Raw genomic sequence first — 14,993 nt, forward strand, 5'->3', positions numbered from 1 at the left:
TAAGTTTAAGAGCGGTAGAGCGTTAATGTGAATTACTTTTGTGCGGATTAAATGAAAAATGTTCACACTGTTCGACACCTTTTCTTTAGATTTCTGCACACCCCTAAAAGAAATTTAAGCTACAGCACCTGCATTGTACCTTAGATGATTAATTAAAACTCCTATGTTATCCAACGTCCCCGACAGAGGGGTGTAACCAATAGGAAACAGTATAAATAGAGCAAACTGTTTAATGTTTAAAGTAAAGGTACATGCCCTGTAAAAATGGACTTCGCCAATTGGTCAAATACCAATAAACAGTAAGGGGTATCAGTATCAAAAACCCTTTGGAGCAACAGCAACAGTCTTGTACAGCCCTACCTTAACTAATAGCTTCGCTTCAGCTGTATTTAGATATTTCCAAAGCGTGTAGTAGGCAGGAGCGTGTAGTAAGTTAGTACATTACACTATTTTATACTGTTATTCCAAGATGTTATAAAGAATAATAAATAAATTAATGCGATGAAATACATTAATGTACAAATAAATAAAAAGGATATTTAGTTATGATACCAGTAAATCGATTAGAATATTTGTTAAAGTTTGTGGCACATTTATTTCTTTCAGCAATTCATCGCCATCATGTAAGTCTTTTTGGGTGTCATGATTTATTACGGTTACATCATACTGGCTGCGGTTTTACCGATGTCTATATTCTCCGGAGGATCAACCACATCTTGGTCTGACATAGTTTCGGAATTCAACCAGCCTAGTTCTGACATGTACAGTTCTGCTTTTGTGTTAGGTAAGCTGGCAACCTCTCTCCTTCTCTCCTTCTCTCTCTCTCTCACACACAAACACACACACACACACACACACACACATACACGCGTTTGAGTCCAAAAGAATCAGTATGAATTGTGCTTAATGTTTCAGTGGTATACAGTGAAGTGCATAAACTGAAAAAAAAGCCTTTTTATATAATATCTTTGATCACGTTTTCCAGGTCTGAACCAGTCCCTTTTGTTTGCCTTCATATATGTTCCCAGTCATCTAGCAAAGATGATAGCTGATGTATTAGGGCGCCCGTGGACCATACGGATTGGTTTGGCTATTTGCTGTCTAGGACTTGGCCTGAGTGCCATTGCCCCCAATATGGTTTTTCTAACAATTTCACGACCCGTAATATATGGATTTGGACTGAGTTTCTGTTCGACCTCAGTGCCATTTCTTTTGGATGAGTGGTTCCCGTGGCACCATCGTTTCCATGTATTTGCTACCAGCTTTCAAGAGATGACTTTGCCTTTGGGTAAATATAGCGTAGTGATTTGCACTTTTGTCTTTACTTGTTCAGCAAATATATAACTGCAAAGCTACAACTTCCGTAATTTCCCGGTCGGAAACCTGACCTATTTATCCGTCTTTCCATTTCCTAAAATCCGCCAAATGACATAGAAAATTGTAATGTTTGGCGCATTACTGCTGCACGGTCTATAGCATACATATTGAAATGCAGGGCTGAAACGACCGAGGGTAACATATAGCAGAGGAAGAAAACAGAAAGTATTTATTCAAAAAGCGTATATCGTGAATTATGAGACGGTGCCCTTTCTTAAAGTTATGCTATTAGAAACTATATGATGTTATTTGGTCGAGTTAAGTGGCAAAGTTTCGACTTCATATGTAACTTAAATATAGTGCTGCTAACAACAGTGGGATACATGTACCTGTAACGTTTTATTTTGTGGCATTTCTTTATGTAGTCTACCGGTAGAATAGAAATGAGACCGATAGAATTTATGTACTAATAATTCCCCCATGCATTTCTGTCTCTAGAAAATAATTAAGACATTATTTATTTGCAGGATTCGTCACGGTACCCTTACTGGTCAGGTGGATTATATCCATTTGCGGTTGGAGATGTTCGTTTCTGTGTTTAATGTGTTTTGGTGTGCTCCTTGGTGTTTTTACCGGATGGGTATATCGGGAACCAAAACTAGAAGACGTGGTAAAATCACAGAGTTGTGAAAATAAACTACATACTACATCCTGGACAGGATGGACAAAAGTGACCGTTATGTCCCTTTGGTTTACGACAACTTTGTGCAAAGGATTATGCCAATCCTTTATTTATACATTTATGGTAAGTTTAAAGGTACACCATACGTGTTTGAAAATGTCCCTAAGACAATGTCCCTCATGCAAAGCTACTAAATGACTGGTCAGTCATTTTAAACGAAATTATTTAATTTAAAATGGTAAAAAAAAACGTCCAGTCCAAGTCCAGGTTGAGCAATGATTCGTGTGTAGGAAAAAAATTACTTTTTTTGCGAAAAAAATCACGCAAAGGGTGCCCCAAAGATCACAAAGGCATCATTCAGAATAGGGGACTTACTAGTCCGAGGGTCAAATACGGCGACCTACTACAAAGCTTGCCGTCTAATCCGCTAATAGACACTACCCGCAAGAAAACGCAGTAGATACTCCAGCGCAGTAGACTACTGCAATCATACTGCAAACATGCCTCAAAGCTGCTTCGAGTAGGGAGCTCATTAGCATATTTGAAACATGCTTCTATCATGCTGCTAATCTACTGCATTAATGCTCCTCCTCTGTACAACCCTATGTAAATTTTGAAGTAGAATTGCAGTAGGCTATACTGCATTTCTACTGCAAATATGCTCCACACCACTACTGCGTTAATGCTTCTTTGCTGCATTTTCGTGCGGGTAAATAATTACCCCGTTGGGAAGTATTCAAGTGGGTCGGCCATATTTGGCCCTCGGACTAGTTAGTCCCCTACTCTGAATGGCCCCAAACTAACACAGCCTATTAATAAGGTCTATATGAACATGCTTTTTTTAAAAATACACATTGTAAGCTTATTTCATTTTATGCTCTAATAATTTTATCTTTCAGTCGTTATTTCTGAATATAGCACATGTAAATACATGCTTCACATCCCAAAACTACTGTTGAAAGAAAGCCATTATATATAACCGAAAATAAATCTTTGCCAATAGCTTCATCAGATGATTCGGTCGCTTTTTGTCTTGTTTTAAGGTGTTTTGTCATATATTTATTATTCGTTATTTATTATGATTTGAGATTTTTTTTTGCTTGTGCTACCTTTTTAACTTTATTGTTTGTTGCAGGTAAAATACGCTGAAGATAAAGGATTCCATGGGCTGGTCTCTACCTTGCCTCTCGCGGCAGAAGGCGTCGGAAACTTCGTGTCTCGACTTCTTGTTGGAATTTTAGGCGACTACCTCAAAAGTTACTTGTTATACATGTTTGCCGGATGCTCCCTGATGTTGTCTCTTGTTTGTTTTATTTTTCCCACGAGCAACTCTTTGATTGGTGCTATCACATTTGGAGCAGGTAGGTTCTCATTTTCTAGCGATTTGATTTTTGAAGGAGAATAATTCGTGTTTTAGTATATATATTTTCCCTTAAGAAGTGTCGTTTCAGCAGACTCATATATCTTTTGTCACATAGCCTTTGTGATTTTGTAATATACTTTGTAATATGTAAAGTGATTTATGAAACCGATGTTTCACACTTCCATTCCTTATACTAGTATTGGGAGGTCATTTTGAGGATGATGATGAAAATTGTGAGATTTTTTTTTATCGGAGACGAACTACGCCTATTGTAATGCACTGCACAGATAGATGGTTATATATCCAAAGTTTGTCAATTGTGGCACAGGGTAATTAAATTGAGCAATATATTTATTCTACTGTTAATGCGTGTAATTCAGTTCTAGGAGTCGGGCAGGGTCCTATCATTGCTGGTGGTTACGCTGCCTGTAATGAAGTCATGGGAGGTGAAAGTGTTCACAATTTATTTCTCATTCAGCGTGTTGGATGGGGCCTTGGATTGGGGTCCGGAGGTTATCTAGCAGGTGGGTAGTGAGAAGAAATGGCGAGTGCTTTCATGAATTCAAGTACATGGCCTAGTGTCTGAAAGCGCCAAAGTCTGGTAATATATATATTTTGAGACTCGGCGTGTGTGACACTTCGGTGTAAGGAGCAGAACAAAAAGGATATTTTTATATAATCTACAAACTGGGCCATTGGCTCCATAATAATAGGAAAATATAGTGATTTATGCACGTAGAGTATTATTTAAGTCATTCAAAGTCAAGACCGTGATCATGCAGGACCAATTTGAACACGATCATTGATGAAAAGATGATGAGAATTGCTGTAACTATTTATAATTTGCAAATGTTCGCTGCTATCATAAAACCCTTCAAAATCAATATACATAGCTTGTCCAGATTTAAGATTTGGTTATTTTTTGGTGGGGGTGGGGAGGTTTAGAAGAACATTATAGAAATTAGCGTTATATTAATTGACATGTTCGTTTGCTCATAACATGATGTTTTTATCACTTTAGGGCTCGCTCTGGATGCGTTCAGGTCCTACACCTTGGTATTCAACGCATGTGGACTGTGTTACTGTATCGCCCTGGCTTCCCAGATCATAATTATATTATGTAACAGATTTTGGTACACTGTCCCCACGTCCTCAGTCCCAGTTATTGCAAAACGACAGATGTCAGCACCGTCAATATTCAATACGAGGCCAAGGGAAAGCAAAATTGCATTACACAACAAAAGCGATAAGCCATCAGAAACAACGGCCCTTTTTGCCAGAAATATAACTTTTGAATCGATACAAATACAGCCAAAGTGATCCAAAACTAGTTCAAATATAGAATCTCGTGTGTTTTCAAATGGTGTTATTGTTATTTACTTATTTAGTTTATTTATTTAAAACTAGTTCAAATATAGAATCTAATGTGTTTTCAAATGGTGTTATTGTTATTTACTTATTTAGTTTATGGTTATTTATATATTTATTTTACCATTCCTGCTCTATTATGAGAATGACGATTTCACATTTCGATTGCTTTCATACTTCCATGCAGTACAAGTTGTCAACGTGATTTACTCAATACGGTAATCAGTTACTACACGATTAATATTGATGCAAATTGACCCAATTTTATCAAACCCAAATAGAGCACATTCGTCTCATTAAGGAGCATAGATGACATGACATTCCAACTGATGTGGAGAACGGTACATAAGAAGTGGATTGAAGGGACTGGCTTATGTATGAACCTCTTTCAGAGCGGAATATCTTTGGGGCGAAGATCCATTAGCGGGAGGGGGGGGGGGAGGGGGGAGAGAGAGATCGGGATCGAGTAAAAGAAGAGTCCACATCTAGCTATATTTTTGTATGTTTACATCTGACCAAATCTGCAATATGGGACTTTTCGAATATTTTTAATATAATATATATATTTTTTTGATAAAAAGTTTTTCGTTAAAAGGCATGACGTTTTGCAAACTAAACATTCGGATTAAACCCTCAAGTTGTGATGAAATTTTGCACCCGATTTCTGAGTGGTGCACACATTTACATGTACGTCACCCGCAGGTTGAGGGTACGCTAGGCATACGATGAATAAGCTAATTTGAAGCTAAACATTCGTAACTGTTACGCTTCTCATGCAGTGATTGGTATTAGGCAGCGTATGAATAGCTTATATACAACGTAATACTGTCGGTTTCGGCTCGAAAAATGAAAAATGACCGATCGAGTTTTCAACTTCAGGGTAAATAGTGCATCGGGCCGCCCACGCTCCCCACCCCAACCCAATTTTGGTCACTCCATCTCCTGCCCCCCCCCCCCCCAAAAAAAAAAAAATGATGTGCGGGACAAGACAATTTAGAAAGATTTTCATCCCCGCACCCTACATATAATTGCGGTATTGTCCTCGTCTTTTATGCTTGTATCGGTTCGCAGGACATTTTTTCTTTGCGCGGCCCCAACCCATAGAAAATGCTGGATCCACCAGTGATGTTTTATGCCTATACTCTTAATGCATATGTTATTATCAGTATTTGATGAATTCCGACTCCTGTACTGTGCTTATACGAGTATGACTATTAGGTGGGTGTGTGGGATGGGGGGGGGGGGGGCGCGTAACCCCGCCCCCTAACCATCATTAAGCATTCCAGTTAAGCAAGGTTTAGGGAAAACCTTTAGCGTGACAAAGTGATGTTAAGGATATTTGTGCTTTGTGATGTTAAGAACATTTCTGCTTTGTGAGAAGGGAGCGACCCCGCTACCCCTACGACATTCACCCACCCTCCCATGCTTCACACCTTACATGTAGATGAGCTCGCTCATCGCTCCCTCCTTCAGCCTTAGACCCCATTCCCAGAGATTAGATCGATCCAAACTAGATCGACCTAACTCCCTGGGGGTTCACGCTAAATAGCTGTCAGCCGAGCGGGCACGAAAGTTTATTACCCCCTGACAGCTTGTAGTAGGCGGGACGGACATTTAAGCCGGATTATCTGACAGTATAATACACTGTCGCCCGTAGACAATAAATGCCAGAACACCTCGAGCTTCCGCGGCATAACTGAGAGAAAGTATTCGCATTTCATAGAAAAACACCCCTTAAACTGAATACAGCGTACGAGTGTAACGCCACGGTCACATAATCTCTGTAAATGGGTGTAAATGGGTATGTGGCGTGGGCCGCGTGGCTATGACCCTGCTCTAACAGTAGTCTTCATTTAACGTCGTAGCGTTAACAGTGCATGAATAAGCTATCATACATTGCACTTTTAAAACCACAGGTGAATAATTTCCATTGAGTTGACCTTAATATCTATATGGATTCACGTCAGGGAAAGCTACACATGTATATTGTTAAACACAGTCTCTCGTAGCTGTAAAGGTAGTGCGTCCTTATAGTCTATTATATGACCTGCGGTTAACCATATGTGGAAATGAAGAAAATAAGTGTATGGTGTTCTGAGGCCGTTCAATATAGACCCACTGCAGTTAGCTCAACATAACGCACTTCTTTTATGGGCATTTCATTTAAAAGGTCAGTTGAAAAAGATTCTACAGTAAAGAGGGACACGGTGTGATGATCTATTGTTGGGTGTGTATGAATTCAGTCAAGAGCAGGGCAGGTGAACTTAGATAAAACATCCAGCGTGGGATCACCGAGTGCATGGCCATGATCTATGGTTTTTGAGAGAAGCGTATGTGTTTTTACGGTCAGCATGTAAACCATAAGCGTTCGTAAAGCAGAAAGGACATTGTCTTCGCAAATTTGCACTTGGTTACCTGTTCACACATAATTAATTGCATTGTCTGCATTCCAATGGCGTTGTGGCATTATTTTCGCATATGATGAGCGGAAGGAAAAGGATATTCAGATAACGACAACCTCTGCATCTTTTCATGGTAAATTTTTGGGGCACATAAAAGATGACGATGAATAAAATAATACGTGTCTTCATGGTAGGCGACGTTATGCTAGGGAGAGGAATTGATCAAATCCTACCATATCATTGTAACCCAAGGATATATCAGGAGGACGCGAGCGATGCTAGAGAATACATTCAATTTGCCGTGGAGAAGAATGGCCCGCTGCCCAAGCACATCGGAATGGAGTATGTCTGGGGAGATGCCTTACAGATCCTACGAGAGAAAAGACCAGATTTCCGTTTGATCAACCTAGAAACTGCCGTCACTACAAGCGAAACCCCGTGGATGGGGAAATCATTTCACTTCCGGACGCACCCTCAGCATGTGCAATCTTTGCGAGCAGCCGGTGTGGACTGCTGTGTCCTCAGCAACAACCACGTGCTGGATTGGGGCTACCCCGGTCTGGCTGAGACACTTACTACTTTAAAGGAAGCGGACTTGAAGTACGTTGGCGCAGGAGAGAATATATTTGAAGCGCAACAGCCGGCGATCTTTGAAGTTCCGAACAAGGGACGCGTCATAGTCTTCGGGGGGTGTCATAATTCCTCTCACGTCTATGACGCATGGCAGGCAACGGAGACAAAACCAGGGGTGAATCTTCTTAGCTTTGATGACGTCCCTCATGTGGTGAAACAACTAGCAGCTCGGGTGAAAAGAGTCAAGAAACCTGGGGACATAGTCATTTTTTCCGTTCACTGGGGACCCAATTATCAATGGCAAAGTTATCACACGGAGCGTGAGTTTTCACGCACCGCCATCGACGTAGCCGGCGTGGACGTAATACACGGTCATTCCTCTCACCACGTAAAAGGTATTGAGGTTTACAACGGTAAATTGATCATGTATGGATGTGGAGATTTCCTCAATGATTATGAGGGCAAATTTAAGCCAAATCGGACGAAGTACCACAACGACCGCAGTATTATGTATTTTGCCGATATAAATGCAGCTACGGGACACGTTGCTGGGCTAAGAATGGTCCCCACTATGATGAAAAATTTGCGCGTGACAAAAGCTGATGAAGAGGCGACAAAATGGCTACACGAAAAGATGGCTGAACTTTGTGAGGAATATGGAGAAGGAGTGGAGAGAAACAGGACTGAACTAAGATTAGTTATACCCTCTGTTAAAGGACAAATCCCTTTGTCTCTTTTTTGACAAATACCCATGAGTATGCTTGTATCAATAATCATGCTTATTCCGAACTCATATTGGTTTCTGTAGAAAGACCACTTTTATAAGGCTCTTATTCGGTATTTTCGTTACGCGCGAAGATAACTTTTTATTTCCCGAGATGCGTGAAATCTTCATATTTTTTAGCGTGATCTGAGGAGAACCCCATTCCCGTGTCTAGTAAATGCGACTTTTTAATCCTCGAAAAGAATTTATTATATTTTCAACTCGCCAGTGAAATATGAATAAAGTTTTATGTAATGTACTGTGATTTCCCGCGAACTGTGATCATAACCCCCCAAAAGGACTCTTTTTTATGTACATACAACAGCTCCGATGCTGAATACCGTTACTGTGCCATTTGCTTTGAATCTGATGATGCACTATTTATAGAGAGTGTCATCGTGACAGTGACCCCGTCCAGTTGGCTTTCAAAATCTCCTTTTCATATTTCCTTAAACACGCACGTGCGTGCGCTCCAAGATTTCCTAAACAATTCTTTGCCAAGAATGTTAGTTTACCACGTATACATAATTCGTGTTTAAATATTTCGATGGCAAAGTATTGAGGCACCAAGCAAACGATACAGAGCCCGTGAATTTGTGCCACGAGCAAGGCTTAAGTCAAGCTACACTAACGTAGATCACTTAAACGTCGTCTGGGCATTAACCTACCGTTTCGAATCTGGCATTTAGTAATCCTACACACGGGTCGCAAAGTATCTGAATTCTTTATATAAAAACCTGTTAAAAATATGAAGAATTAGACCAGCGTTTGAATGAATTTATGTTAAATTCCAGCCATTAAACTTGTACACTTAAATATATTTTCTAATACGGGGAAACTTCAGGGTTCTGTTGTGCCTTTAAATCTTTATAATTACCTCCGCCAAGGAGGTTATGTTTTCACCCCTGTTTGTTTGTTTGTTTGTTTGTTTGTCTGTCATCAATATAACTCAAAAAGTTATGCACCGATTTTGATGAAATTTTCAGAAACTGTCAGAAGTGGGCCAAGGAACAGATGATTAGTTTTTGGTGGTGATCTGGATCAATTATCAATCAATAATCAATAATAATAAAAAAAATGCTGCCTTGGCGGTGGTCTGCGCTCTCGGAGTGCTTTTCTAGTTAAAATTGACTTTATGTTCTAATATTTGTAACTGAGAGAAACATATGACATTGATATGGACAAATTCCAACGTTTTTCTCAGCATTAAACAACTCGTGACAAACGTTTTGAACTCGAATTTATTTACAAATGAACATTATCTTTGCTTAAGCTCATGTCACCTTATTAAACGTCTACACACGCAGGTTTATTAACTGAAAGAAACATGTTATCAAGGTATTATATTGCGGAAAAAGTAATTATTAAGAAACTCTTTTCGACATTATTATTTTCACGTTTTACTTAATCGATTTATTGCATCGACTCCCGTCTTGACAAGTATTATTGCAACTTGTTGCTATGGAAGTCATCAAAACCATATTCTCCGTGTATTCTCGTTAGTGTACCAGTACAGCCTCCGAACAGAACATCTTAAACGAGGCTTGAGTTTGGAAAGCGAACTTTCACCAATGATGACGAACTTAGCAACTGATTTGCATAAAAGTGCAAGACCACGTGAAAGATAGCACTCCGGTTCAAAACCATCATATGATCTTTTTACGTGGCAAGCAGCATTAACGATGGTACAATTAGTTAAACGTAAATAATAATGAATCGTTAAGATGCCTAGCTGTTTTGTTCTCAGTAACATTTGAAGAAATTAGAGGCATCTTGCAAGACGAATTTTTTTCTTTGATGGAAATGTTTCTCAACATCGAGGCTGAAAGAGCCCGTCATACTTTTCAGTAAGTCATTTACCTATGCCCATAACTTATTTCTTCCAGTAAGTCCAGATCCTGTCAGATTTCAACGCAACCTCCATGAGTCCAAAGTATTTGCAGTGGTGTTCAGTCTCTTAGGTATAAACTTAATACTATTTTCAGGCCATTGACTTACCCTATTTCATAATAAATTAGTTTGGTTATAGTCCCAATGTTTTTGTGCTCGAGTGCTGAATGGTTAATGAAATGTGTAGGGAATATAGACACGCGGTGGAACCCATCTCCCGATGAGAAGTAACACTCGTTTTTCATATCTTGCCATTATTCGTATTCCTCACACCCGGTGCAAAGTTACGCCGTACATGGTGATCTATTTTAATTTTCCATTTTTCGCTGCTTATATCCCGTATTTATAGCTTGACGAGGAAGGGAAAAAGCTACTATAACCTCCGTAACTGGCCTGCGGTTTCATGGGGGCTGCGTAGTAAGTTGGTGCTGAAACCGAATTAAGACAAATTTGTGATAAATAACTTTCATGGTATCAACAGTGACCGAATACTGCAAAGTAAACTGAAATAATAGAATCGTTTCGTCATAGACACAATGTATTTGAGTATAGATGATAGTCATAAATAAGTTAAGATAATAAAATCCAATTGATTCTTAGCAAAAAACGTGTTTTTCAATTGAAGACGTTATAAAATTCACACTCAACATTTCGTAACTTTCACTTTGATATGTCTTGACAATACTTGTTAGAACCGTTGCAGAGTATTCATGAATAAATGTATATGTTAGGTTTTGAAACGTAACGTTAAAAACTATAATAATTTCAATATTAAAATATGAAATGTAGATCTTAAGAAAATCTTCAAAACCCTGTTTAGCGGACCACTTACCTTTAGCATATGGGTTTTGCGCTTTCTGGGGCGGACCATGGTAATAATTGACATTTCCTTTTCCCTTAGTGGCGGCAGTCGCTTAAAGAAAGCGAAAAAATCGAGGATGAATAATATATCTGTTTCTAAAAATATCCAGAATGGACATCCCAGTTACATAACATTAGAGAAGGTATGTTATTTATCTATTTATTTATATGCTTATAAGTAAGAGTAGTTGATAAGAGATTGATAATGAGTTAATCAGATTCCTTGCCACGTGACATTACAGTACACAGCTACCGGTAGATGGCGTTTCAGCAACTGGCAAGTACATGTATATTGTCGTATGCGTTTTAACAACAAACTTCAATATACAGCGAAGAAAGTATTTTTTTTTGAAACTCACCAGGTCTGTAGCCTTCGTTACGGTCCACTATGAATCAATAAAAATAATAAATTTATCACGCGCTCTTGGATGTACTTATTTGGTGCAAATATTGGCAATTCTGTTTCAATAAAACCAATTATCATTTAATAGTTATTCAAAATATGTGCAGGAGAAGATAGTGCCCTTTCTCTGTGGACAACAAGCAAATTATAATGAAAAGGCGGCAAATACACTAAAATGTTACGGATGTTATTACAAAATGAATACAATATTGTGGACGAAGCAAAAACTTTTTGTCACAGAACATGAGTTAGAAGATGGAATATCTATCCTTGTGCATAGTTGCCTGACATGACAAATATGCTAGGAAAATTTATCCAGCTTATCTTCGTTGGCATTAAATACATGGATGAATGAATTGAGAAATATTTAGACCAATTATTTATTATTAATTTGATTAAGTTAAACAATAACATGCAAACAAACAAAAAATAAAACAAAAGTTACCTGCCTCTGCCTCAAAACTATATATAAATGGAATCACATTAATGGTTGCAGACGAAAATCCAAAAAGACTTGCAAGAAAATTAGGAACAAAAAGTTACCTCTCTGGCAATAGCCCGCAAATCCTTGAGAGAACCCGTAGTCGTGCCCCACGTTGCCGGGGATATGAGCACCGTGGGCCATGTAGCTGTCCAGGCTCTTTGACGGACTCGGGTAGACGCATTTATATTCTATAGTATTCAGACGGTCGAAAGAACAAAGCGTTTGCACTGCAATTTGGATATAAAGTGAGAAGAAAGCGAAGCGGATCTGCTGTTCAATCGACAAAGAACCCGGGGCAAAAATCGAATCTGTTGGTATGGTGATTCCGGGCAAGACAATAGGCAATAGGTCGAGAAGTTGCAGGCAGTCCAGATTTCTGATGTTACAATCTCCGTCGGTGTGGCAGGTGCTTCCTTCGACTGTTAAAGAAAGAATGAGGTTTGTGCTGGGTTAAGTGCTCCGTTGTAAGTATGTTACGGTAAGGTTGCACAGTCACAGATGTGGCCTCCATTTTCGTTTTGTTTAAATGCTTTAAGATCTAATTGTATTATATATGAATACATTACTCTATTGTATAAGTCACTGCTCACACAATGTGCTTAAAAAGGAAGGTTTTAAGCAATTTAAGAAAAAATGTCACCATCTTCAGTGGCAAAGGACAAAGGGCACGGAGGGGTTAGAAAGAACCACCTTTTTGGCTTAAAAACTCCTCCCAATCAATAGTCGACTTAGGTTCTTAACAATTTCTCAAATTTACACCAAAGGGCTAAAAATGTTCATTTTTACTGCAAAAAGACCCCCCCCCCCGGTCCCTTTGAAAATTCTAGCTGCCTGGTCTTACTATTAAATGGGAATTACACGCTGGTTTCCTTACCAGGAACACATTCCAGTCGGGCACCAGCACCTTGACCTAGGGCTATTGCACTGAATCCTGGCAGACAAGTACAGACTCGGCCGCTCCCCGGGACCTCGAGTACTCCAGCCTTTTTCTCCACTATGCTGTATTTTTCTCCATTAACGTTTCCTAGCAGCGTGGAACAGCTGGAGTACTTTGCGATGCAAACGTCCTGTTGGGGGTCGCAGGGTTGATTCAGCTCTGAAGAATATAGTTTTTATGTTTAACGTTTTGTCCCAGCAAGAGGCGTTCTTTTCTCCCTTTTTATTTTAAAGAGGTCACAAATAGCACGGATAAACGCTAGCCGCTACTAGTAGTGAACTGGATAAAAATCGAGTAAAGGGATGATGCCTAGACACTCCATAAAATAAGTACGGTTTTCGTGAAAGAACAACAAAACTAATTTTGTCAAGTAGCAACTATTTTATGGCTCTAAGACTTTCTATGATCTAGTAACACTCATCATCTCACACAATTCAATATTAAAATCCCGCTGATACTGTGTAGACGTACGTAAGGGTTAACTATGTTAAGTTTCGTAATGGATAATCTCTCTTCTTAAACGTCAATGACCATTTGAATATATTGCAGAGTATTTGGGGGTCTATCTGAACGTTGTAATTAGAAGTAAAATTTACTTACCAAGTTCAGCAGCGAGAGTTTGGTCCCAGAACAAGAAGCTGGCTACCATACACAGCGCAGGCAGCACCTTCGGGAAAGAGATTAATAGGAAATAAAGCAAATGATGAAAGGAGAAAAATCTACTGATGATATACCAAGGATAATGGTGAGAGAAATAATAACAAAAATGCATTAATGAACTAAACCTTGCACAATAATGACGTGATAAATAATTTGTTTTGACGACCAATATTTCTGGAACATAAAATTTTTAACAGAATGGTGTTTGTTACCTTCATACTGTGTCTTTTCATTGACGTCTCCAACAAGATGATGTCCCTTTGCCAGCTTTTTGGGGAATTGCAGGCCCCAAAGTAAAAATTTAGCAGGCTGCTACGTTTTTCTCCTTTCCTTTTTGTGACAGTGTAAATGAGGTAGTTAAACTTTTATATCGGTAATAAGGAAGAGCGATGCTGTCCAATAGCATCCATCGTTTCATTGTATGATTTATAAATATCTAATCTCTTCTTCTTTAACTGGCTGCAGTTAACGCTTTACGGACAAAAATCATAATTCCAATGGAGAGATTTTTAAAGAAGACAGATTATTATAATCAAGAATCAGTATGTAATTTGACGTAAAAACGTGTAATTCTGAGACATTATCTGTCTAAAAGTCCGTGTAAATATGCAGTGCGGTGTATCACTTATTACATGATAACTTTGACCTCCAGGGGTTATCTTTGACGTTCATTTTTTCATGTCTTCCGCGTCGTTTACCACGGTCAAGTTGAACAATTTGTGTTAATCTCTACCTTGACTTATCATATAATTGGTAGGGTAGAAACTATGCTTTTCATTTTTTCCTGTTAGAGGGAAGTCGTTTTGGATAAGGCACATGTTTTACAAATGAACGCGAACGGCTTAAATCTATAGCTCTCTAAAGAAATTGATAGATCGTAGAGTATTAAATCTCGCATTGTTTTGAATTTTCAGAAATGGAAATATCAGGAAATACAGTAAAAAATGTTGCAAGTGATGGCTTATAAAATTATTGATAACATGATATTATTTTTAATTCATTAGCACGCGTGATCAACCTGTTCTTTCGGTATCCAATCCGAAAATGTACATTAAAAAACGAGCCGTTCTTTATTCATATTAAAAGCGTGCTGAAAGCGTAACTGCGCATTAAAATTGCGGTTGTTGCATTCAGTTAGTATATCATATACTGTAAGCAAGGCACGTTTGAAACATCAAAACTTTACCGTTTGTAAAAAGAGAAATTTAAATGAATTTGTAGGTACACGGATGTGAATGCGTACAGAGAGGGCAATGCATTTTGGTAGACGAAATTAAAAACTGACCTCGG

General features: G+C 38.7%; 1 protein-coding gene across 1 annotated transcript; it reads right to left on the reverse strand.

The window, feature by feature from the left end:
* Nucleotides 1–9,698: 9,698 nt before the first annotated feature.
* On the reverse strand, nucleotides 9,699–14,021 carry LOC106173069 (uncharacterized). The gene is made up of 7 exons (XM_024075835.2): nucleotides 13,916–14,021; nucleotides 13,644–13,710; nucleotides 12,981–13,202; nucleotides 12,166–12,525; nucleotides 11,579–11,605; nucleotides 11,191–11,271; nucleotides 9,699–10,786 (listed from the first exon to the last, which is right to left on the reverse strand). The coding sequence occupies exons 1-7, from the start codon at nucleotides 13,934–13,936 to the stop codon at nucleotides 10,689–10,691; spliced, it is 876 nt and encodes a 291-aa protein (XP_023931603.2). The 5' UTR covers nucleotides 13,937–14,021; the 3' UTR covers nucleotides 9,699–10,688.
* Between the last annotated feature and the right edge of the window lie 972 nt (nucleotides 14,022–14,993).

The sequence above is a fragment of the Lingula anatina genome, chromosome 4, assembly GCF_051362555.1.
Source record: "Lingula anatina isolate TDL-2025a chromosome 4, LinAna3.0, whole genome shotgun sequence".
Lineage (NCBI taxonomy): Eukaryota > Metazoa > Brachiopoda > Lingulata > Lingulida > Lingulidae > Lingula > Lingula anatina.

Excerpts from the sequence above, each read along its gene's own strand:
- LOC106173069 (XM_024075835.2), bottom strand. The coding sequence starts at position 13,936 with ATGAAAAGACACAGTATGAAG. Across the intron at positions 12,526-12,980 it reads CCGACTGGAATGTGTTCCTG|TCGAAGGAAGCACCTGCCAC; the intron begins GTAAGGAAACCA and ends TTTCTTTAACAG. Across the intron at positions 11,606-12,165 it reads TGCGGGCTATTGCCAGAGAG|TGGACCGTAACGAAGGCTAC; the intron begins GTAACTTTTTGT and ends ATTGATTCATAG.